Raw genomic sequence first — 25662 nt, forward strand, 5'->3', positions numbered from 1 at the left:
ATTTATCGCACATAGATTCTAAACTGAAGAGATTTGATTAGCGTAATCCCGCTCCTGCAAGATAGGTAACCCGCCCCTGGTTTCGGGGTTTCGAGCCTACAGTTGAAAGTCGAAGACAATTACGGAATTAGGTGTCATAGCTCAATTTTGACTACAGTGACTGCTTCATTCGCGGAGAAAATGTTAGTTACAAACAACAAGTCAGTACATACATCAAACGAATCGGTAATTTCCACATATTAAAATAAAATGATACTTATATGAATGTTACTTCAGGGACAAGACCAAGTAATCAACATCAATAAACATAAATTATTAAGCAAGCATTACACCAAAAACGTAAACAAGTACAAACAATAGCATAACGATATCACATACGTGATTATGCATTGCGGTTAAACCAAATAAATTTCAAAAACAAAGATTGAAACACAGAAAATATAAAATGTCGCATACAAAACACAAATACGATATAAAGAAATGCAAAGATTACTACCTGCATTAAAAAAACACAAAATAACAACAAACATTTATGGAGCGACGCGTTCACGACCGCCATTCAAGACAAGATGCGAAACGTAACCCCCGTTCGTGCTTTTTAGATGGCGCAGGCAGCTTTTTCCCACCTAGAAATTGCATGGTTGCCAACTCTCAAAAATGCATGTATCGTCGTAAGTTGTATATACAGGGTGGAACCTCTAAAACCTGAGGTTATCAAGTGCCAAGTTGGCGCTATCTAACCCAATCGTCAATTAAAGTGTCCCATGATCCATCCTGCAACCTTATTTGGAGCGAAGTTGGCGTGTCACTTAGTGAAAATAATCACACTCAATCGTGGTCGGCCGAGGACGTTTTCGTATTAGCACTATAACTGTGAACGGTTAAACGCAAATGAATTTCTCTGTGGGTGGACAAGGAGGGTTTAGTCATCTTACTATAGGAACTTGTTCTCTCGTTTCATCATCGGCTCATTTGCATAATTTTTTTTTTTTTTTTTTTTTTTGTAGGGTTCAACTACTAAGGTCATATCCCCTTTAATTCACTAAGCATATTATATATCAGCGTATATATTAATCATTTTCAAAAATCTCACCATCTTCATTGCATTTTCAGGGTTTATAAAATTGTCGATGTAGTTGGGCAGTATACCGTTTATCAATCGCTCGTTATTGTATAGTGGGCAATGGCTTATAATATGAGTAACCGTGATGGCCGTATTGCAGTGATTACATTGTCGTGGTACAGTATTCTTTAGCAGATGTTCGTGTGTGACCTTAGTGTGTCCTATCCTCAGACGGTGCATTTTCACGTTGTCCTCTCTCGAGGCATCTTGTAGCGTGTATAGTGTCGTTGGAATAGGTTTTATCTGCGACAGGTGAGTATTTACCTGTGCCCATTTTTCTTGCCATTCTGCAACATATTGCTCTTTTAGGTGTCTTCTGATGTCACTTGCCACCATGAAATTTACATCTGTCTGCTGGTTCGATATCGCTCTACGAGCGGCCTGGTCTGCTTGTTCGTTGCCAAAGATACCAACGTGGCTAGGGACCCAAATAAATTCGAGTGATTTACCTTGCTCCGAAATACGATGTATAGCAGACTGTAGCATGATGTTCATCGGATCTGTGTTGTAGATTTTCTTTAGCCCATTTAGGATATTCATACAGTCCGTAACAACTAAAAATCGGTTGTTTTCCATCATTGAACAGTATAGCACAGCCTGCCATAGGGCATACTGCTCTGCAAAGATGGGCGAAGAGTTTGTATTCAAGCTCCACTCGTATGCTACGCCCTCGGTGACTATAGCACTTCCCACCCCATACGCGTTCTTGGACCCATCCGTGTACACAGGTTGGTATGAGGGATATTCGTTAAGGAGGTTCTCGTATGCCTGCAGGTAAGTGGGTTGTTTTGTAATCTCTTTTTTGTAGCGCATTAGATCTTTTCTTATTTTTATTTCAGGTACCTTCCACGGGACAGTGTCCAGCATCATTTCATGGAGCGGCGCTGGAGGGACTATTCGGCGTTGCTCGAGATGTTCCTGGAATCTGATACAGGCAGGGCGGGTAATGGTAGGTTTCAGTCTGTACAACTGCATGTCTATGTTGAGTATCACCCTATTAGGATGTAATGGCAATGATGAAATTTTAGTCATATAGCTTGCAATTAGTTGTTTTCTTCTAGTGTCCAAGGCCGGTACTCCCGACTCACAATATAAGCTGTTCGTCGGACTGGTAGGAAAAGCTCCAAGACAGTACCTTATGGCTGTGTTATGTATGCTGTTCAAGGTTGCAAGTGTCGATTTACGTGCGGACGAATACACTATGCAGCCGTAGTCAATTTTCGACAAAATCACAGCCTGGTATATTCTTATGAGGCATTTTGTTTCTGCACCCCACTTGGTGTGCGCCAGTACCTTAATTATATTGAGACTTTGGAGGCATTTTTTTTTTAACTGTTTTAGGTGCGGTTCCCAGGTAAGGGAATCATCGAGTGTAAGGCCCAGGAACTTTGCGGTACGAAGACATCTGATTGGATCGCCTGACAAGAATAATACGGGGTCATAGTGCGGTTTACGTAATCTGCAGAAGTGTACACATTGAGTTTTATCTCTAGAGAAGCTCAGGCCGATACTATTTCCATTCGTAGTTATTTGATCTATCGCGGGTTGGAGTTTACGGGTTATTTCTCCAACAGTTTTACCCGAGCAGAACAGGGCGATGTCATCGACGTATAGGCATTTGGAGCAATCTATGGAGACATTCGATGCAATATCATTAATTGCCAGAGCAAACAAGGTGCAGGTCAGGGTAGATCCTTGCGGGACTCCATTTTCGAGCATTTTGGTCTCAGAAAATGTGTCTCCAATTCTGACCCGAAAACGTCTGTGACTTAAGAAAGACTTTATTAACAGGGGCAAGTTTCCTCTAAAATTTAGATTAAACAGTTTTTTTAGTATGCCATGTCTCCATGTCATATCATATGCTGCCTTTATATCGAAAAAGACAGCGATCAGGTGTTTTCTCTCACGGAAAGTTCCCTGAATCGCATGCTCGAGTAGGATCAGGTGATCAGTTGTAGATCTGTGCCTTCTAAACCCAGCCTGATATGGAACTAGTGCATTGTGTTTTTCCAGGTACCATTGCAGTCTGTTATTAATCATCCTCTCCAATAGTTTTCCCATACAGCATGTGAGGCTGATTGGACGGTAGCTGGCCGGACTCAGTGGATTTTTGCTAGGCTTGAGAATCGGTACAACAACTGCCTCTTTCCAATCTTCTGGGTAAGTACCTTCATGCCAAAGTTTATTGTATAATTGTAGAAGGCTTGTTTTAATTTCAGGTGTGAGATTAAGCAGCATTTCATAGGGTATCAAATCATGCCCAGGCGCTGTCCTTTTGCATCGTTTGAGAGCAAACTCGAGTTCTTCGATAATAAATGACGCGTTATATTCTAGATCACTGGTTGCTTCAAAGAATAGCTCCGCTTCTCTTTCATTTTTCACGTTGGAGAAAACGAGGGGATAGTTCGCAGAGCTACTTGCTCTTGCGAATTGGTTGGCCAACGCATTTGCAATATCGACTGGGTCTTCCGTAATAACATCTGGGGATATTTCTATAGAGTGTATTATTTGACTTTTATATTTTCCGTTGATGGCTTTGATCTTTTTCCAGACGTTATTGATATCTGCACTTGCGGTAATAGTAGATGTATACTTAATCCAGCTTTGCTGCTTGCTCTCAAGGACAACTCGCCTACTAATAGCTCTCGCTCTTTTGAAAGCAACATGATTTTCTATCGTTGGCTGCCGTTGATATTTTCGGAATGCTGACTTTTTATTTTTTATTGCCTCTTTGACCTCCTGGTTCCACCATGGCAGTGGTTTTTTCACCGGAACGTTTCCCGACTTCGGTATACTGTTCTCTGCAGCATTCAGTATTGTGTCCGTTATTGTTTGGACGCTAATACTGGCAGGTTTTACAAGGTTTTGGCGAAATAGCGACCAATTTGCGTTAGCAGTGAGGAACCGTCTTGTTACAGCTCTATCAGGTACGGTGGTGTCGGTTTCAATTATAATGGGAAAGTGATCGCTATTATGCAGGTCATTGATGACTTTCCATGTCAGTCGGGGTATTAGTGTCGGTGAGACTAGGGTAAGGTCAAGCGCATCGAAGCAATTGGATCGAGCATTGTGGTAGGTGGGTGAGCCGGTGTTGAGTAGCGCTATGTCATCCCTCGTCAACCATTCTTCAATCGCTCGGCCTTTGGCATCATTCTTGGAAGAACCCCAAAGAGTGTTGTGCGAATTAAAGTCTCCAGCCACCAGGAATGGCGTGGAAAGTTGCCCAACAATACTCTCAAGATCCCTTATCTCCCAATTTCCATCGGGAAGGTATATGTTACAGACGGTCAACTTCATCGGTGTACTTATCTTAATGGATACTGCCTGGAGACGAGTGTTCAATATCTGCCGTTCAAATCGCACTCCGTCTCGAACCATCATAGCAACACCGCCCGCGGCTCTTTCTCGGCTAACACAGTCATTTCGAACGATGTCATATCCTCTGAGAGAATATGGCTGATGAGGGTTAAGGTGAGTTTCTTGTATGCACAGACACATGGGGTTTAGTTCGTGTAAAAGCATTTTATGATCTGTATATCGTTTCACAAGGCCTCTACAGTTCCATTGAATAATAGAATTATTTGACTCGAATATAACGAATAATTTAAATATAAAGACATATAACATATAAAAAATGCACACGAATAGACAATAACATTTTAAACAAATATTTGTAAATATGGAATACACAAACGTGGATATCACAGAGTATAAAATATCACAATCTTATCACGCGCTATTTGTCGGGCTCTTTGGCTTCCCGTTGGCTACTAGTGCCTCTGGGTTTGCCCTTAGGCCATCCTTTTTTCTTTTTTGGATGTTTCGCTTCTTCTAGCGTCTTATCATCTACGGACGCAACACTCGAGTCCGTAGATGGGTTTCGTGCCAATTGGGTTTTCCTTTTGGCGCCTCTGGACTCATCTTCCATAAGCATGGGGTCTTCATTGGGGGTTTCTCGTGTTGATGGCATAACAAAGTTTTCAGTACTAGGCACAGCAAAGTTTTCAGTACTAGTCGCTAGCATCGGGAGCGACTCCTTTATATGTTGTATCATCACGGAGGTAAGTTGTTTCATTTCCTCTTTCACTATTTTTCTAATTTCAGGTACAATGTCGCGTTGGTCATGTTCTACATTACGTGCTGTCACACTCGAGTATAGATTCCCCGAGGTCACCGCACTACCTGTCATGCGTCTCGCTTCCGGATACGTTACTTTTCGGGTGACTTTGGCCTCTTGGATTTTTAATTCTAGTTTGTACACAGGACATGATCTGGAGTTGGCAGGATGGTTTCCACTACAGTTTGGACATACCATAGGCGTATCACATGGGTTACCCTCGTGCAATGGTTTTCCACATACACACATCGGAGGATTCTCACACCTAGATGTTGTGTGCCCAAACTTTTGGCATCTGTAACAACGCATCGGCGAAGGGATATATGGCCGCACATTTAAGCTATAGAAGGCTGCAATAATTCTTTTAGGTAGTTGGGTTGAATTAAAAGTAAGTATAATATTAGGGGTGTCCACAAAATTCCCATCAATTTTTCTTTTCATTCTTTTTACAGCCACTACATTCTCTTCCTTCAGCTCTTCAAGTATTTCTTCCTCGCTGCAGTTCATAAGGTCACGACAATAGATGATGCCTTTAGAAACATTCAAGGTTTCGTGTGGCTTAACTTGGACATCCTTACCCTCGTGCAATGGTTTTCCACATACACACATCGGAGGATTCTCACACCTAGATGTTGTGTGCCCAAACTTTTGGCATCTGTAACAACGCATCGGCGAAGGGATATATGGCCGCACATTTAAGCTATAGAAGGCTGCAATAATTCTTTTAGGTAGTTGGGTTGAATTAAAAGTAAGTATAATATTAGGGGTGTCCACAAAATTCCCAGCAATTTTTCTTTTCATTCTTTTTACAGCCACTACATTCTCTTCCTTCAGCTCTTCAAGTATTTCTTCCTCGCTGCAGTTCATAAGGTCACGACAATAGATGATGCCTTTAGAAACATTCAAGGTTTCGTGTGGCTTAACTTGGACATCAAAATTACATAGCCGCTTCGTTTGCATAAGACGTTTTGATTGTTTGTTACTAACAGTTTTTATTAATAGCATTCCTTTAACCTTTTTTATTTCTTCCACCTTCCCTACTAGACCAAACAACGCTCTTGCTATAACAAATGGACTCGTTGTGGAGAAATCTCCTTCTTTTTTTTCTATAAACAGGAACCGGGGATAGTTCTCCTCCTTTTCTCTGCCTATTTCGGGGAGCGAGGGAAAACTTCCACTCTCTCCATCGTATCCAGGGACATAGCATGGGTCGTCAAACGTTCCAGAAATATGTACTTGCTCCGTGGCCTGGTTCCCTGCCACGGACGCCGAGCAGCCGCTTGATATCGACCGGGTGAGGCCTGCCCGCTCCGCCTCGCTCCCTGCCGGCTCTGGGGACAATCCGAACCCCTGAGCAGTAAGATGTGGGCGCCCCGAAGGGCTCAAGAGATTTTCCATTTATTTATAAGCTGGGTCGTTTCCGAATGCATTTTACCGCTACTGCCAGCGGGCCATGGCCTTTTTTTGTGATTTATATTTTATAAGACATGAAACAAAAGACAAAGGACTAGAACTATCAAACAAGACAATACAAACGACCTGGGACAGCTTAGCTTCACCACTGCTGGCAACAGTGGCTACTGAGCCCCCCCACCACGACAAGGTGCTTCCCTTGGGGGGGCATAATTTTTAAGTATTATTATATTATGGCGAGGAACCGGATGGTGTGTGAGTTCTAGAATTAGATCAAGTCTGAGCACTCTCATTGTGGGGGATATAATTAAATTAGATCAATTTAGTCAATCAAGTCATTATTATTTAGTTTAAGTAATTCCTCTTCAATAGTAATTTTATTTAAGCGGTAAAAGGTAATTAACGACAATAACCAATTGATACTGAACGATTCATGTTTGAAGATTCCTCTCCTTCAAAGATTGCCACACTTTATTAACGTAGTCGATTGTGGAAATTTTGGCTCTTTAAGCATCCGTCATTTTAATTATCGAGTAGATTCGCTCGGGTTTCTTTATTTCTTTTCTTAGTTTTAGAGTGAATTTCTGGAGGCATCGAAGCAGCGCTCTCTTCCACTGCTGGCGATTGCTTCATTAAATGTATTAGTATTCCATTCATCAACTGGATGTTGCCTAAGTGCATGTTTTGATTTCATAATTTATTTTCGAGTTCATAAGTTTTCCCATCGTTGAAAACAAATTTCATGATCGATTCGGCATATTTCTCGGGGCTGAATGGGGCAGCAGTTCCTCCGCTACTGGAGGTACCGAGGTTGAGCAGATACTGCAATGAGAAGAACGTGACGCTGTAATAAAGCATACGTTTTCCGTCCGAAGTTATGACCGCACTGTATATTTGGGAAGTTGATCAGCTTTGCTGAACACCCGGTATCGAGTTTGGTACTTCGTTAGAAAGGCGTTCCTGAATTTTAATATTTGTTTGAGGACTGAGTTGTTTGTGTGTCATTTTAGTGTAATTGTTTATTGTTTATAAGTAAAATACGTAAGTTTTTTCCAAGCCATCCGCTAGAAATAGTTAAATTATTATACAGGGAGTCTATTAATATTTTGATAGTTCAGCGCCGTTAATTAATTATTAAGCCTTTTTGACAACAATTTTTGCGCCGGAAAATTTCAATTAACAATAGGTATTAGTTGGATTGATGAGTATTAAAGTTTCATTGCGCCTAATTGGATAAGCATGGTTATAACTTATAAATGACATTTTAATGAGTTGTAGAAAAAACCGGCAGACGGCGTTCAAAGTTATCTTAAAATAAAACGAGAAATCCGACGTTCATTTTAGAATTTTCCCATAATTACAGTTAACAAGGTCCCACCCGTAGCACAGTTGACTTGCCCCTCGTTCACGAAATGCAAACGTAAAGTCGATATTCTAAATCAACCAAAATTTGTTTAGGCACCTGGTCGTATATCCTACACCAAACATGGTGGATTTAGTGTATAAATGGTTTATTTACAAAAAAAGGAGTACATATGTCATCTATTCGGTAGCATCAATTTGTTGAAACATACTGACAACAGCGTCCAACGTTTCTTCGCCAGTCGGCACAATTTGATTGGAGGGAAGAAGGAAACCGTATCTTCCTGTATCTCGAAGTTCGAAGGTGTAAGTCAAACGGATATGCCTATGTGTCCCCGCAACCCAATCGGTGCTACCTCCACTGGCTACGTCTGAAAAAATCGTTTAAGAAAATGCTCCAGCGTGACCTTGGGACCTTACAAATAGCCTCTGGAATATTTCCAACAGTGTACTTCGTACCATAGCGCTCCTTTAGCTTGTCTCTCGCCTTGTTTGCGACCCGATGCTAAAAATGTATCAATTGAGTACGATTCGAGTGACGCACAGTGATAATCGCTCACCAGTTCTTCGTTGTTGGCGGGTACTTCGTGTCCCTTATGCCCAAATGGAAGCAAAATCAACTGGGAATAGGAGTGAAAGCTGAGGTAGACGTCGAGTTTGGGCGCAATTGTGTCAATGAATTCAGATAGCGATTGCGTTTCAATTTCCGAAAACGCCTTGTCCCCGGCGAAGGTGTCCGAGCAAGCGCTGGAACTGGCCCCACCTTGCATCCAGTGATAGCCCCAGTTACGGTTGGGATCTGCTCCGTAACAAAAACCGTAGGGTTTTCTCGTTTTTCTCCACATGCGGTTCTGGTGAGATGGACATCAGTCATCATTGTCATTGGCAACTGGCTCGGTCACTTACCTTGGTGTGGGTGTACACGTAGCCGTCTGGGTTGACACTGGGAAAAACGTACCAGTCACGACTCTCTGCGACCGCTCGGACCGCTGGATCCTGGCTGGTTAACAACTGGTTTAATATGTAAATCACCGTAGCTGGCGAGATCCTAAAACCGACGGTTAGTGATCGACCTTTTGAAAACGTAGAAATACCATTCGCGTGCGTGGATTCCGCCTTCGATCATTACGGCTTTGTTTCCCGGCTTGAAGGAGACGTGCACGCCCAGAATCTGTCGTCCTTCGTGCGATTTTCCACCGACTATCACTTTGACTACATCTTGATACTGAGCTTCGAGGCTTCTCAGCCAATTATGTATCTAAAAGGGTGTTTTAAAGCAAGACGACTAAGACAAATTTTCACCCTCTTACCTCGTCCAAGGTCTGGTAGCTTGAAAACAAGTCCTCACTCCTATCGGTACTGTTTCGTTCATTATTCATCAATTCTTGCACGTTTTCGATCATTACCTTACCGGGAAGGTTCAAGAATCGGAGAAGATTTGTAAAGATGTCTTGTTGCCTTGGTGATACCATCACATCGACTTGCCGATTTAAGGCGACGCCCGACCAGAAGTTGTAGTTGGGGTCGTTTTCAAGTTTCTCAAGCACTTCCAAATGGGCGGAGGTCGTCGGGATCACTTGGTATACCTTAAAGTTGTCGAAACGGTCGGGTTCCTCTCCCAGACAAAACGGCAGCACTGCCAATAGGCACAATATTACTCTCATGATGGTTCGGTGCTGAACTGACTTTCAGTGACGAGCTATTATCCGCAGCCCTTTTATATGAGAGAATCGCATTCTCACTTATCGTTAGTTATCACCTTCGATTTGTTAAAGGTAATTGAAGTTGTTTGTTCTAAATTAGTCCGCAAGTGCTTTGCCCTGAGACAAGTGGAGCAATTGACCTTTACCAAAGTGCTGTATCACGCATTGTTATTGAAATCTGTATCATAAGTGCACAAACAAGGTACTCGTCGAACTGGAGTGGTGTTTTTTTGTACTTGAATTTTTAATATTGTAAAATTGAACTGAATATATAACATTGGTGCAAGACCAGTTTCCACCCGCCTACGCTTCAACTGCGTTCGATCCAAGGTATTTTCCAGAGATTTCCAACTGAAAATCCAATCGGAGCTCCCCAGAGTATCGTCAATCAACTGGTTCCACAACGTTGAAGAATTCCAAACCCATAGAAACTCTTCCTCATCAAACACGCAGTTTCTCGTTTCTTGGTTCGACTCCAGGGGGGGTCTCATAAAACTCCCCTCTTATAGTTGTCGACTAATTCACTTATGTACCAAAGCCATGGACGTTAGGGACACTAAGGGATACTAAGGAGACTAGAGAAACAAGGGCAAACAAGAACGTAGGAAAGGTGGGGAAACTAGGAAGACTTGAAAATATGGAAAGTAAAATAGGAAAAATAGGAAATGAAGGAAATCAGAGAAATTAGGAGCATTAGAAAGAGCTAGAGATGTAACACAAATTACAAAATACTAGAGGAGAACTAGACAAACTAGGGCACAAGTCCTAAACCAGGAATTAAAAGAACTGGAGACACTAGATAGACTAAGGAAACTAGAGAAACTAGGGAAACCAGGAACGGTATACCTAGGGGAATTGGGTAAACTAGGAGAACCAGGGAAACTAAGAGACGTCGAGAACCTAAGGAAACCAGGTAAAACGAAAGGACTAGGAAAACTAGGATAAATAGGAGAATTATAAAAACCAGAAGCAATGCGGTGACTAAGGACACTGGGTTTTCCCTAAAGGACTTTTTATTTGTACAGGGTGAGTCAACGATTGCGCGGAGTAACTTAATGCCTCGAAGATAAGATTTTTCGATAGAGTGCTTTTGTATTATGATATGGTTGAATATTCTCCACATTTTAAAAATATTTGGAATTATACAGGGTGCGCCCACAAAGTAGGGCGCCAAAATGAAACATTTTTTAAATAGAGTTCCCTGTATTTGAATGCATTTTTGAATTCTACGTGTAATTGTAAGTCTTTTTTATTATATGGTTAAAATCCTAAAAGCTAGTAGTTTTAAAGATAATTCGATTTTTAAGAAAAATTGGGCATTTGCAAGCGTCAGTATATTGTCAAAATTATTACTTAAATTTTTATTCCAGGTTTTATATATTTCATCCTGGGTTAAGTAAAAGTCAAATAAATACATCTACTATGAATCATTAAAAATATAGCTTACAGGGTGTTTTTTTGGTTGGTCCAAAGTTGCAGAACTAAAAAATCTCACTTTTTTTTAAATGGAACACCCTTTATATTTTTCTGTCATCATTTAGCTCCTCCAAAAACCTTCAACTTTTGATAATAATGTCCAATTTTCTCTGATAGTTTTCGAAATGTCTTGGTTTTCCTATTTTTGATATTCTAATCTTAAATAAGTTATATGTAATTTACATAATAGTGAGGTGGGCATGCAAAAAAAAGGCAATTTTTATCTGCCTCGTTCAAAGCTAAAATCAAATTTATTAATTCATTTTTCTAATAATTCATTTAAGTCTATAAAAACTGGAGAATAAATTTGATAGTAAAAACATAAACAAATATCTTGGCTTTTCTAATTTTTATATTTTAATCTGAAATAAGTTCTAATTTACATAATATCGAGGTGAATATGAAAAAAAATGAAACTAATATCAGTATCACTGACTGGATGACATTAGGAGTTAAATTGAATTTGTTTTGTAGTCAAATGTTTTTACTTATTTTTCAGTTTTTGGACTTAAAATAAATTGTTTGAAAAATAAATTAATGGATATGATTTTCGTTTTGGACGAGATAGATAAAAATTGCCTATTTTTTGCATGGCCACCTCGCTATTATGTAAATTACATATAACTTATTTAAGATTAGAATATAAAAACCAGGAAAACCAAGCATTTCGAAAACTATCAGAGAGATTTTTAATATGAAGTTCTGCAACTTTGGACCTACCAAAAAAACACCCTGTAAGCTATATTTTTAATGTTTCATAGTAGATGTATTTATTTGACTTTTACTTAACCCAGGATGAAATATATAAAACCTGGAATCAAAATTTAAGCAATATAATTTTGACAATATACAGGGTCATTCTTGACGAGCGTCAGTTAGAAAGATATGGAAAACCTTTGAAAATTAAGCTGAACTGATAAGTCCTTTAAAGATTTTGGCACATGATGAATTGAACTAAAATATTTTCAAAATGGCGCCACTTCCGGAAATACCGGAAGTAGCCATCAACTTTGTTATTTTAAATAGGGACCCCCTATTTTTCCTACATTTTCGGATTCTACGTCGAATTTGGAGTACAACGATACCCCATAGTTGACCCTTTGCTCCAAGGGCTTCGCCGATATTCAAGTTTTTGTGTCAAAAATTGAATTTGCAGGGGTAACTTTAAAAATTTATTATTCGAAAACGATGAGAGATATTGCAAAACAGTTTTCAATGCTTTATTAAGGAAAGATCAAATTTTCTTATGGTCTGCGTAAACGTCTAAAAATGTGAGACTACGTCACTTTTTCAAAGCTCTCAACTTTTAAATATCCGTAACTCCATTTTTTCAAATGGCACCCCCCATTTTGTTCTTCACCCTTGTTTTTCTTTTTCCCAGACCTTTAATTTGATGCAAAATTTCAAAAGCTGCTTCAAACGGTTTCCGAGATATTCCATGTTTAGTTACTTCTTGTGGAAAGTTGATAAAAAAAATTAAATCGCTTGATGTTATTCTTTTGTTTTTATTATGATAATGTTTAAACGTCAAATTTTCGCTGCTTTTCCTGGCAGCTATTCGATTACATTCACCATGTATTAATATTAAATTCAAAAAATCTTCATTAGTGTAACCCAAACGAGCCATTATTGACGAGAAGTATAAGTTCAAGCGGCAAAAATTTGACGTTTAAACATTATCATAATAAAAACAAAAGAATAACATCAAGCGATTTAATTTTTTTATCAACTTTCCACAAGAAGTAACTAAAAGATGGAATATCTCGGAAACCGTTTGAAGGAGCTTTTGAAATTTTGCATCAAATTAAAGGTCTGGGAAAAAGGAAAACAATGGTGAAGAACAAAATCGGGGGTGCCATTTGAAAAAATGGAGTTACGGATATTTAAAGGTTTAAAAGTTGAGAGCTTTGAAAAAGTGACGTAGTCTCACTTTTTTAGACGGTTACGCATACCATAAGAAAATTTGATCTTTCCTTAATAAAGCATTGAAAACTGTTTTGCAATATCTCTCACCGTTTTCGAATAATAATTTTTAAAGTTATCCCTGCAAATTCAATTTTTGACACAAAAACTTGAATATCGGCGAAGCCCTTGGAGCAAAGGGTCAACTATGGGGTATCGTTGTAGTCCAAATTCGACGTAGAATCCGAAAATGTAGAAAAAATAGGGGGTCCCTATTTAAAATAACAAAGTTGATGGCTACTTCCGGTATTTCCGGAAGTGGCGCCATTTTGAAAATATTTTAGTTCAATTCATCATGTGCCAAAACCCTTAAAGGGTTTAAAGCAAAACTGACACTCGTCAAGAATGACCCTGTATACTTCATCGTTGACTCCGAATACTGCTGTAAGTATGTCCCCCAATATTCCTCGCTTCCTTCGTTCAACCATCGTGCTGCCTATTTCTTCCTTTAACCATTGTATTTCATTTTCGTGATCCTCGAGAAGTTGCACTAATTCGGTACAGTGTGAATTTTCTGCTATTTCTGCTGTCTTGTTGCATAGCTCCTTGAACTGTGTAATTGATTGCAGCGTTGCGTGGATGTCTTCATTTATCCGTGTTTTCTTGTATTGAATATCGATCCGGAAAATTCCTCGTTCAATCCTTCCATCTCCCATGTGTTCTATGTAAAACCCTGGGTTTGGATGCGTGATGTTGTACTCTGCCACTGTAGTGCCTATCATCATCATTAGTATGGTGAGAACAATTGCTTTTATGCTGAAACTCTTCATCTCTTGGTTGTTTCCTGCGGCTGATTTTTTCTGTGCATCTTCTGAGTGTAGGGGGACTAGTTGATGTATTGCTTTTTTGGACGTTTTCCCGTCTGCCTTTTGGGTTGTTACTACTCGCACTATATTATCTTCTGCTGGATGAGTCGCTATCACCTTTGCTAGCGGCCATTTTCCTGGGCTGAGGTTGTCATCTTTGACGAGTACTATGTCGTTGATTTTTATGTTGTCGTTCTTGGTTTTCCATTTGTAGCGTTGTTGTAAGTTGTGTAAGTACTCTGATGACCATGCTTTCCAGATTTCCTTTTTCATTTTCTGTACCATTTTCCACCTGTTACTGAGGCCTATTTTTAAATCCTCTCCTGTTTCTTCCAATGGTTCCAGTATTGGTCTCCCGATTAGGAAATGTCCTGGTGTCAATAATGTATCTTCGTCCATTACTTCTCGGATGGGCACTAATGGTCTCGAGTTGAGACACGCATTTCCTCAATGATTACCTTATACAATGCGTTCATCAGATCCAAACTCGATTATGCGGCATGTATTTGGACACCCCAAACTTATAAGCACGCAGACATGATAGAGAAAGTTCAAAAAAATTAGTGCGAATAGTGTATTTTAGGTCGACTCAAAATTTTCCACATTTAATCTACTCCAACCAACTAAAATTTTTAAATAGTGTGCACGGTATTAAAATCTCAAGTTTACAAATCCGACGCGAAGTGATCTGTGCTACCTTTGTGTACAAGATACTGAATAATCACCTAAATGCTCCAGAATTGCTTCAGGAAATTAAACTCAAAGTGCCACATGTTAAATTAAGGAAAAACGATATCATCTTTTTAGTGACCACTCCGTCATCGCCACTATCGAGGAGCCTGTTGGCTTTAAATAAGAAGTGCCGTGAGAGAGACATCGATGTATTTCACGGCTCTTTGAATGAATTAATTAATCATATAAGATCGTAATTACTGTGTAGTTTTAGTTTTAAGTACAGCACCCCAGTGCCATGTAATTGGAATAATTGTATTCTGTATGGTATCTGGCTAAACAAATAAATAAATAAATAAATAATCGAGATGTGAAACCTGAATTTGGTTCTGACCGATAAAAGGTATAAGAAGAATTTCCTCTGGTTCTTTACAATCACGCTTTTATATGGAAAATGAGAAGCACAAACTATAGTGGAGAAATGGGAAGGTATTCAACTTCACAATAGCGACATCTAACTGAGGAATTTTACAACACATACTACAAGAGGTTTGACAAATAAAATTTGGACATTACCACTTTTATATTTTCAGTGGAACCACCGTTCGGTATGTGGTACTAGTTTTTTTACAGGAAATTTAAACTGTAAGCAACCATTTTGGATCACCCGGTATAACTCGGTGTAAGGTTAACTTTTTTTTCAATTCCAGATTGTTTATTCCGTTACAAATAACCTTGTGCAATAATTGTAAACAAAAGAGATGTTGACAAAGCATCTCGAATTGATTACCTACCTGCTGTGTGGTGGGAACCAACATAATGTTGCAGTTATCGTTTTAGGTTATTCAAGCATCTACGATTTTCCTTAAATCGGGGCTGTAGGTGTACCTACCTACACCCAAAACTGTGGTGGTTCATTGACGCTATTTATTGTTATAGGTAGGTACATGAGGTAAATCGTATGCTAGTGGTCCTAAGAATTTATTGCTATGTTATAGATAAGTCATGGATGACATTGCATTCATTAAAATTGAACCAAAACAAGAAGAAAACATAAATTTGTCCCTTGAAAGAAACATTCTTGTAAGTAATGATTTTGTCAAAACTATAAAAGAAGAACACGATGCGATTACGACAGATGCACAATATTGTAGCCAAGAGTGCAATGGAGAAGAAACGCAACAACAAGGCCGTTTGTCAAGTATTAAATCACTAACTGAGAAATTTAGATGTAAAGTTTGTGGCTTCACGACAGATGCTGAACCACTTCTTAGAATGCACCTTACGACGCACGGTGATACTTACAATTTTAATTGTGCAAAGTGTGATTACGTAACAAACGTTAAACGGTATTTAGTAGCACATCTCTTAACTCACAAGGTTTTTAAAGCTTTTAAGTGTCCAAATTGTGACTATACGTCAACTACTAAGCAGAAGTTGAGATATCATTTTTTAAAATACAATATTACAAATGATTTTAAATGTGACATTTGTAATTATGCAACTAATACTAAGCAAAAATTGAGACTTCATGTTCTAAAACACAATGTTTCAAATGATTTTAAATGCGACATTTGTAATTATACAACAAATACGAAGCAGAAATTCAGGCGTCATGTTCTAAAACACAACCCGTCAAATGATTTTAAGTGTGCCATTTGTGCTTACGCAACAAATACTAAACAGAAATTGATGTGTCATGTTCTAAAACACAATGTTTCAAATGCGGTTTCAAACTTCTTTAAATGTGATATCTGCGATTACACAACAAATACTAAACAAAATTTACGGTATCATTTCTTAAAGCACAATGTTTCAAAAGTTTTTAAATGTGACGTTTGTAATTATGCCACAAACTATAAAAACCGTTTTAAATCCCATATCTTAACACACAATAATTCAAAAGATTTTAAATGTAACATTTGTGATTTTTCTACACATACTAAGAAGAATTTGAGGAATCACTTCCTGAAACACAATGTTTCAGAAGTTTTTAAATGTAACATTTGTGATTATGTAACTAATATTAAGGACAATTTGAAGTCGCATCTCTTAAAACACAATGATTCGAAAGATTTTAAATGTAATATTTGTAATTTTGCAACAAATAGGAAGCAAAGTTTGAAGCAACATTTTTTAACACACAATGAATCAAAAAATTTTAAATGTGATGTTTGTGATTATGCAACAAATGCTAAGAAGAATTTAACTGCGCATGCTCTGAAACACAATGTTTCAAAGTGTTATAAATGTGACGTTTGCGATTATGTCACAAATATTAAAACATATTTTAAGTCTCATCTCTTAATACACAACGATTCAAAAGATTTTAAATGTTATCTTTGTGACTATGCAACACATACTAGGAAGAATTTGAGGAATCATGTCCTGAAGCACTGACGTTTATAAATGTGACGTTTGTGATTTATGCTACTACAAATTAAAAGTTGTTATAAGCACACAATAAGGTTGTCTGTGTCAAACAATCAATAAATTTTCATTGTTATATACCTAAATATGTTTGTTATAAAATGCAGCTTATGGTAATGTAAACAAAAACGAGAAATTTCTGCACGTTAGTATATTAATAAAAAAAAGTGCCCTCATCATTTCTGAAAATCAGGAATCTTTATTTTGGTACATCCTGTATAAAAACGTAGATTCTAAGGTTTTCTCTCCTTTTCCAGTGATGTATCGGATAATAAAAATAATTAAAAAGGCAACCCTACACAATGATTCGATGCAAAAGATTTTTGAATCAAAATGGCGGAAAAGTTCCTACAAATTTAGAAAGCATACATTTAAAGCCAAAAAAAGCCGAAGAAAGTTCCAAAGAGGTAATCTGGAGCAAGAAAGGTAACTGGAAAACTCTAATCACACATCTACAACATACAAAAATTAACCGTCTGAGGAAGTAACTACTGAATCTGAATAATTTAAATCTGACGTTCATTTGATAAGACAAAGAATGGGCCAGCTCAAAAAGATTAGGTACAAAGCAAATTTACTCCTGTCCCATTTGTGAAAAATATTACGAACTCTCATGCATAAAGTACATGAAATGGATTGTTAATTACCTTCTCCAGTCCAAAATGTATCTGAAGGTCCTGGATACGGTAACATTAGACTAAAGTTGTATTTCGATCGATGAATTTGGGATTTATCTCTGCACGGGCGAAACAGTTAATGACATTCAAAAAGGCAGATTATACACAAAGTCGCTAATCATCTAAATGAGTTTAAATATTGAATGAACATTAGCAACCCAATAAGATTTAAAGCAAATTTACCTACCCGCAGTTACAATTACAAGCAACTGAAGGCAATCCAGCGAAGAAATTACAATTACATGGCACAAATGCTTCACAAAAATTTGCTATAGAAGTATATACAATTACAACTAACCACATTACCTACCTTTTTGTTGTATGTAGCACAAACACAAAAATTGAATTAGAGACATAAAACAAATCAAATTCAACTGCCTTGACTGACTACAGACAGCAAAGTGTAATGATCCTTACTGGAAATATTGACTTAGTCTGTACTTACCGTTGGCAACTCTGAGAAAAAAATACGAGCAGAGCCACCTACCTTTCAAGTCTAAACGATGGACGTTTCGCAGCACTTTCGAATTTGGATGGCAGTCGGCTCGATATAGGTGGCACGTTGTGTAATCGGTTGTTGTATGTGTTGGGACGTGAGACATAATCGGGAAAGGAATTAAACCAAAGACAGAACTTTTGTGCGTAAGAACTGACAAGAACAAATAAATATATTACGCACACAAGAAGACCGTACCAGAGAAACCTTCTACGGGACAAAAACCCCGTCCTATAGGCCACACAAATACCTACAGCAATAAAATGCAAGAGAAAGTACACATAAATAAAACATCTCAATATGTATTGTAACGGAAACGCTTCAGACATGACGTCGCCTTTGGCGCTCTGGAATTTTCTACGCGCGCGATAGTGGGATTGGTATAGGAATATTCGAGACTTATCCGGTAATTACGCGAGTGTTTTGGACTTACATTGCTTGCGTGTATAAATGGTTGCGGACCGAACATCGCAGACAGTTTACTACCGTACGAGATCGAGTACGGATGAAACATCGAGCGCGGAAATATAAATTGCGAAGTGTGTGATATAAATAGTCGATATAAATTGTACAGTTTTTATAGTGTTTTAGTTTTGTTTAATAAATATTGATATAAATCGAACCCGAATTTATAAATAACGTTACAGTATGATAAAAATAAGATAATCAAATCAAATGCAAAGCATGACAAAATCTTTGAATCATAAGTAGGTTAAGTTCGACTTTTGGCCGGATTACAGACCATTGTTTTATCAGACAACTTTGGTACGCCATGTTGCCAAATTGCCATCGGGCTTCGTTAAATTATTATTAGATTTTTGAGTAAGATAGCATATTTACATTCGTACCAAAATTGATTTCTGCGTAATCTCGCACAGCGCCATCTACTACCTTGTTATAATGATTAATGAATGTAGTAGGTATAGCTAACTTTAAAGTAGGTATCATTGAATTTAAATTCAATGTAGGTATGTAGCAATTTGTCCTCGCTAATGGAACCCTGTAAATCCTCCTTTAAAGAAGGATGTCTTGTCCACCACTGTATGAATTTCCGACCGTACCCTAAACAAAGCTAGTTATAAACAATAAACTGCTACATGCGACTGCGACGTCACACCTAATTGATGACGTTTCGCATGAACATTTCACGTACATGGTGCACCTAGGCAGGGCCTAGTTTTTATACTTCCAAGGTATTCCCCTAAAAATGATCTTGTGCAATATCTTTAAACAAGAAATTTTGAGACGCTTTTAACGGCTACAAAGGCATCTCTACTTTATTACTTACTCCGAGGTAGAAACCAGTGTCAACTGTGCCCAGTTGCCAACAGTTAACATTTTAGGCTATAGTCAGTGGGTCGAGGTAAATCCTGTGTTTGTGGTCATAGGCTTTTATTGCTATTTTATAGAAAATCATGGAAGACAACATTGCATTTATTAAAATTGAACCAAAACAAGAAGAAGAACTACACTTGTCCCTTGAAAGAAACATTCTCGTGAACAATGACTTTGTCGACACCATAAAAGAAGAACATGGTGTTGAATATTGTAGCCAAGCATACAAAGAAGAAATAAAGCAGCAAGGTCGTTCATCAAATATTAAATCGCAATTTGATCAGTTTAGATGTAAGGTTTGTGAGTACACGACAGATAACGAACCACATTCTAGAATACCTCGTAGAATACACCTTTTGACTCACGTTGATACTAACAATTTTAAATGTGCAAATTGTGATTATTCAACGAATACGAAGTACAATTTGAGCAGACACCTCTTAATACATAATAGTTCAAAGGATTTTAAATGTGACATTTGTGATTATGCAACGAATACTAAGCGAAAATTGAGATATCATTTCTTATACCACAATGTTTCAAATAATTTTAAATGTGACATTTGTGATTATGCGACAAATACTAAACAGAAATTAGGGTATCATTGCTTAAAACACAAAGTTGCAAAAGTTTTTAAATGTAACATTTGTGATTATATGACAAATATCAAGTACTCTCTTAAGTTGCATCTCTTAATACACACGGATTCGAAAAATTTTAAATGTGATCATTGTCATTACGTAACAAATGCTAAGAGGAATTTGAATGTGCATATTCTAAAACACAATGTTTCAAACGTTTTTAAATGTGACGTTTGTGATTATGTCACAAATATTAAAACATACCTCAAGTCTCATCTCTTAATACACAATGATTCAAAAAATTTTAAATGTGATTTTTGTGATTATGCAACCAATACTAAGAAGAATTTAAGGAAGCATCTTTTAACACACAATAGGATTATCAGACGTCCGGTTTTTGACGAGACAGTCCAAACCTGAGCAGATCACCGTAGAAGACCTTCAATATAGGTGCTGGTTCTACTGAATTCAAAGATATCATCTACAACAAATTTTTGTTAAGCAGTTCAATCTATATGTACAGAGTGTTACAGAATAACTATTCCTAGTTTTAAAAAATGATGTAGAGCACTTTATTAATAATAATAATAATAATTTATTGGTGTTTTAACAGTATAGTTTTACGCAAGTGAAAAACAAAATTGACACACCTACATATAAATGGACAAACCTACAAAAATTGAGTGCTCTCAAACCGATAATTTAAAAATTCACTTATGTTAAAAATTGCCAACTCTAACAATAATATTTTTAACTTTTTTTTCAATAGGTTTGGACATAAAGATCTAGCCTCAGGAGGTAAGGCGTTGTAAAATTTGATGGCATAATAGTTAAGTACTATATAGTTTCTTGATCTGTTTAACCTAGTATGAAGGAAGTATTAATGAACTAATGTCTAGAAATTTCTCGTGTCAAAGCAACCTATGAAAAACAATTATTTCCATTATTACATAAATATGTTCAATTGACGTCATTTTGCGTGTCACAAATTAATTTTTTCTATTTCGGTGTCACAATGATGATTTTGTACAACTGTTTTCGGCCGAAAACAGTTGTACAAAGACAGTGATTATAGTCGTTTTTTTTGGTAACTCATCTCTTAAGTTGGCAGTTACTTATAATTAGTACAAGTAGGTACTTCGTTGGGTACTTCCTTAGATCATATAAACATGGATAGAGCATCTCATAAGCTCTACTAAAAGACAACCGTCGCCAACATTCCAACGTGCATTTTTATGCCTATCATCTTTTACTATTAGTAAGTTGTAATGTATTTATCCTTTGCCGGGTTGATTGTAAAAGTGCGCAAGCTTGGCGATTGTTAGAACGTTTGTCCGTTTGACATCGTATATTCGCAAACAGCTGTTTTTGTTGTTTAACCTTGCTTGACTTTACATGGTTATATATGAAACTAAACTTTTAATACTGTTCTGTACCACTAAATTGTCCTATAAAGATGTATTTATTCATGTATTGAGAACCTTTTTTACCCTAAATAATAAATATTGCATTGTTTATTAACATTGTGAGGTTAAAGATTTGAATTTTCTGATTGGTTACTAACACTGAAACTGTACATGGAATAACAACATATAAATTGTACGTCGACAAGAGAGATACAGCACAAAAGTATGTAGAGTCTTGAATCAGAACATGTTGGTGACATAGTGTAATTGGATCGCTCCATCCATGTATGATCTAAGGGTACTTCCATGTTTGAACTTCAAAATGTCACTCTTACTACGCTCCCAACCTAAAACTTAACGGCATAAAAAGTGTTCCCAACATAAAACATGTTAGTTCTTAATGTTCCCTATAGTTTCTGATAATGATTTTTTTAATTAAATTAAAGCACCGAAATAGAAAAAATAGTATGAAAAACGCGTGTTACAATGCTTTATTGTAATACTTCTATCTTGCGGACACTTGTGGCTACGCTTCGCGTCGCCACTCGTGCCACAAGATAGTCGTATTACAATAGGTCGCATTGTAACACTTGTCTTTCAATATACTATTTAAGATAAATTAGTGCAGCGGAAAATGCATCATTTCACAGTTATCGAATTGGCAGAAATACAAATGGCCACAGGGCGGTGTACTGTAATGCCAACGAAAAAAAGGGTGATATTAAGTACTCTCTGTTTCTGAAAATTAGGGTTCTGATTCTGTGACGTCATCCTGTATCCAAAAAAAGTGGATTTTTAGATTCCCTTGTATTTTTTTATTGGTATGTATCGGCTAATAAAAATATGCGATCATTACTTAATGGCCGTACATTTTTCTAACAGTAATTAATTGTCAACACTAATAACTATAAAATACTGATTTGTACTATAATAATATTATGTAATTATAATTTAATGTATAAAAGATATTGGCATCTTATGAGTATGACAAGGTAATCTTACTATAATTTCAATAGAATTGTAAAGAAATAAATAATGTTTGGTTATTGGTACGTAGTTATTCGATACATCTTTAGCACCCGGTTACGTCTACATGAAAGAACTCAATTTTTCTACCCGTATACCTGCATTTGCAACGCTGTGGAAACATTACTAGCACAGCCATTCAACTTTCACATGATTCTTTTCTTTCATGTCTAAGCTACTAGTAAAAAATTAAATTTTACGTCGTAGGTCTAGATAGATTATATTTCAGAGAACTTTCAAATCTTGCTAACAGTAGATGTTTATATCCCTTTAAATACCCCGGTATATTTAAACGTCTGATGCAACCCCGTCAAGTAGGTAGGTTGAGAGATTCTGCGGGAATGCGCCACCACCACCTGTTCAACCTGGTTGATATTTTTTTTGGAGATTCGGGGGATGTTTAGGTTTAGCTCGGTCGGTTGTTGGTTGGTAAAGCTTGTTTGGTGGCGGAGCTATTGTATTTCATAGTTTTGGCTTTTGTTCTTGTTTCTGTGTTTTTCAGCACTCGATTGGTGTGGGGTAAAGTATTTTATGTAGTTCAATCTGTTTACTCTTATCATAGTGTAATACACTAAGCTCTTATGTACCTATATGAATTGTGCAATTTGTTATATCAGATTCCATCTACCATTATGCTAATATGTGATTTACAACATGCTTGTGGAAGTGTACGATATCTCAGGTTTAGACCACGTTTAACTCGGTTACACGGTGCACGGGTGTGTACTGATGTAGGATCTCGACTTTCGTGAAGTAGAGCATGCAATGCTAGGTGTATTTACAGGTTAGGTTGACTCCTAACATTCACGAATGTGTGTGCCTTGTTGTACGTACCTAATATCTACCTACCGTGAGAGGGAGCTCGGACGCTAGAATAGATATGAGCTAAGGCGCAAAAGGATCCGAGGGCCCTCGAACCTTCAACTTTAGGTGCGAGTGTCTGTAACCCGAGACCGCTTTACCCATAGAACAACAAACTTAGAATGGAAACTGTAGTGTAATGTAAAAATGACGCGCCATCTCGTGTATGTTCTCAGCAGCTTTTGCGTGAATGGCGCCAAATTTAAATATTAAAATGTAAGCTACGTCCGCATTATACTGAATTTCTCCGGATCTGTAACAATAACATTGGATTTGACTAGCTGAAACCTAAAAGGTAAATGAATCCAGCCAGTGAAGTCCAATTTTGTTTGTTACGGTTCCAAATAAATTCAGTTTAATGCGGATGCACCTCACCAGTCAGGGCCTTCAAAGAGTACAGGGCACTTGTTTTATAAGTAACTCCAATTAATCCAATCAAGGAGTTATATTTAATTTAATACGATTATATAAGATACAAGATCAACTTCATGGAACTCTACTGTATGATGCTCTCCAGATCGTTCTAAAAATAAAATATGTGACAATTTATTACAATTCAATTAGTGTTACCTGCTAATATAATGTGCGAACTGCCACACGCTTTAAATCTCTTCGTGTTCCAGGTTCTAAAGCGCATCCAGAAAAATGACGTTCACAAACCAAAAACTTTTGTGTAAATTTCTTCCACAGTATATTCTAAACCGATTCTTAAAAACTTCGGGCTCCATTTTTGGGAAACGTCTTCACAATTTGTCACACAACATGTACGTTCTCGACTTGTGTATGCAGAATTCATTGTAATAATGAATAGTAATTATACTTAAAGCACAATAAGCCGTCAATCAAAATTCAAAATTCAACTGTCATAATGGCGACACGTACTAAAGTCACTAGATTTAGTAACTTTAACACGCACGCTAACTATGCGCCATCTATTGAATGTTCTCCAAACTAATTATATTTGTACTCAGTTGTTCCCGTTTACGTTTCCCTTCTAAGTTTTTTGTTCTGGGGCTTTACCTATGGGCGGCGACCCATCTCTTAACCGTCTTCAGTTTCGTGTCGTGGCTCCACTAGCACCTGTGTATTATCATAACTGCCTATTGTTACGTCAATAATATATCAGACATGTTTTTACAAACTTCAGATCACTCTATTCGGTATATAATAGGCGCTTTCTTTCGACTACTTCGCAATCATGATTTCAAAATCGTGATTCGTAGGATCACGTTTTAGGCTTGTCTCACAGTGGAAGCGTTTACGCGCGAACTGAAATACGCATGTTAACGTCAGAAATTGTACGTCTGTGTACGCACAAATCGCATTCACACATTAGCTGCGTATCGATCATGACCTGAGCAACTGTTCACAAACACAATCGTCTACAACCTGGGAATTCGCATAAATATCCGAACAAAATGGGATCAGTTCGCACGTCGCAATTACACGCACGTATACGGACGATTTATTAATCGCTAATGTGCGAAGGTCCGTTTGAAATCGTACGTTTGAATAGTTCGTCCGTAAACGTACGTATTCGTACGAATCCCAGTTCGCGCGAAAACGCTTCCACTGTGAGACAAGCCTTACGAAAGAACGCGCGAATTTAAAACAAAGTATGGTTAAGTTTACGTAGTACACATTTGAATTTGAATTATGTATTTTTTGTTTGGATTATGAAAATAATTTAAATTCAAGTGGAAGTACTTGCACAATTATGCTCCTCTTCAGTTACAAATATGGACTAACTTAACATTTGAGCATAAATATCCTAGGTTAGGAATTCGTGATCATAAAACTTTTATGTTCAGTTTGTTCACGATCTTAGCAATCATGATTATAAGATCACACTTCGAAAGAACGTGATTTGACAATCCAAACGCGTTTGGATCACCGAAAGAAAGCGCCTAATGATATGAATAACTAAGTAGGGCGACTTAGATCAATAATATAATATAAGTGCCTGAATATGTTGCCTCTAACAATATTAACTGCGCTATGTAGGCAAATATGCCAGCACAATCCCTAACAATATAACCGTGACATAGGAGGCTAACCAAGCGAATACGCTGATCTGATAATAATAATACGTTGATTGGTACAAGCCCAAAGGGTAACATGTTCAGCCACAGCTGATCTTCCACATGTACCCAACAATACATAACATAATACAACAGAATACACAGTATAGTAGAGCACAACTTTAGCTTTTCCCT

At 37.5% G+C, this 25662-nt stretch overlaps 4 protein-coding genes across 4 annotated transcripts; 3 read left to right on the plus strand and 1 right to left on the minus strand.

Moving 5' to 3' along the window:
* The first annotated feature begins 1388 nt into the window (after positions 1 to 1388).
* Positions 1389 to 2171, plus strand: LOC116174269. The gene is made up of 2 exons (XM_031492158.1): positions 1389 to 1897; positions 1963 to 2171. Exons 1-2 carry the CDS (start codon positions 1749 to 1751, stop codon positions 2129 to 2131), a joined length of 318 nt encoding a protein of 105 aa, XP_031348018.1. The 5' UTR covers positions 1389 to 1748; the 3' UTR covers positions 2132 to 2171.
* A 5976-nt stretch (positions 2172 to 8147) lies between these two features.
* Positions 8148 to 10705, minus strand: LOC116173935 (zinc carboxypeptidase-like). Its single transcript, XM_031491678.1, has 6 exons — positions 9326 to 10705; positions 9110 to 9273; positions 8922 to 9063; positions 8576 to 8866; positions 8436 to 8520; positions 8148 to 8386 (listed from the first exon to the last, which is right to left on the minus strand). The coding sequence occupies exons 1-6, from the start codon at positions 9677 to 9679 to the stop codon at positions 8196 to 8198; spliced, it is 1227 nt and encodes a 408-aa protein (XP_031347538.1). The 5' UTR covers positions 9680 to 10705; the 3' UTR covers positions 8148 to 8195.
* Positions 10706 to 14412: 3707 nt separating this feature from the next.
* LOC116173504 (zinc finger protein 888-like) lies at positions 14413 to 17144 on the plus strand. Its single transcript, XM_031491007.1, has 2 exons — positions 14413 to 14489; positions 15864 to 17144. Exons 1-2 carry the CDS (start codon positions 14413 to 14415, stop codon positions 17032 to 17034), a joined length of 1248 nt encoding a protein of 415 aa, XP_031346867.1. The 3' UTR covers positions 17035 to 17144.
* A 2152-nt stretch (positions 17145 to 19296) lies between these two features.
* On the plus strand, positions 19297 to 20763 carry LOC116175045 (zinc finger protein 714-like). The gene is made up of 2 exons (XM_031493098.1): positions 19297 to 19600; positions 19647 to 20763. Exon 2 carries the CDS (start codon positions 19653 to 19655, stop codon positions 20571 to 20573), a length of 921 nt encoding a protein of 306 aa, XP_031348958.1. The 5' UTR covers positions 19297 to 19600; positions 19647 to 19652; the 3' UTR covers positions 20574 to 20763.
* The last annotated feature ends 4899 nt before the right edge of the window (positions 20764 to 25662 follow it).

This window comes from Photinus pyralis, unplaced genomic scaffold (genome assembly GCF_008802855.1).
Source record: "Photinus pyralis isolate 1611_PpyrPB1 unplaced genomic scaffold, Ppyr1.3 Ppyr1.4_LG6, whole genome shotgun sequence".
NCBI classification, from domain to species: domain Eukaryota; kingdom Metazoa; phylum Arthropoda; class Insecta; order Coleoptera; family Lampyridae; genus Photinus; species Photinus pyralis.

Excerpts from the sequence above, each read along its gene's own strand:
- LOC116174269 (XM_031492158.1), top strand. The coding sequence starts at position 1,749 with ATGGGCGAAGAGTTTGTATTCAAGCTCCACTCGTATGCTACGCCCTCG. Across the intron at positions 1,898-1,962 it reads AGGTTCTCGTATGCCTGCAG|GTACCTTCCACGGGACAGTG; the intron begins GTAAGTGGGTTG and ends TTTTTATTTCAG.
- LOC116173504 (XM_031491007.1), top strand. The coding sequence starts at position 14,413 with ATGATTACCTTATACAATGCGTTCATCAGATCCAAACTCGATTATGCG. Across the intron at positions 14,490-15,863 it reads TGGACACCCCAAACTTATAA|ATGTAAAGTTTGTGGCTTCA; the intron begins GCACGCAGACAT and ends TGAGAAATTTAG.
- LOC116175045 (XM_031493098.1), top strand. The coding sequence starts at position 19,653 with ATGGAAGACAACATTGCATTTATTAAAATTGAACCAAAACAAGAAGAA.
- LOC116173935 (XM_031491678.1), bottom strand. The coding sequence starts at position 9,679 with ATGAGAGTAATATTGTGCCTATTGGCAGTGCTGCCGTTTTGTCTGGGA. Across the intron at positions 9,064-9,109 it reads GGAATCCACGCACGCGAATG|GATCTCGCCAGCTACGGTGA; the intron begins GTATTTCTACGT and ends CGTCGGTTTTAG. Across the intron at positions 8,867-8,921 it reads ACGTGTACACCCACACCAAG|AACCGCATGTGGAGAAAAAC; the intron begins GTAAGTGACCGA and ends CCATCTCACCAG.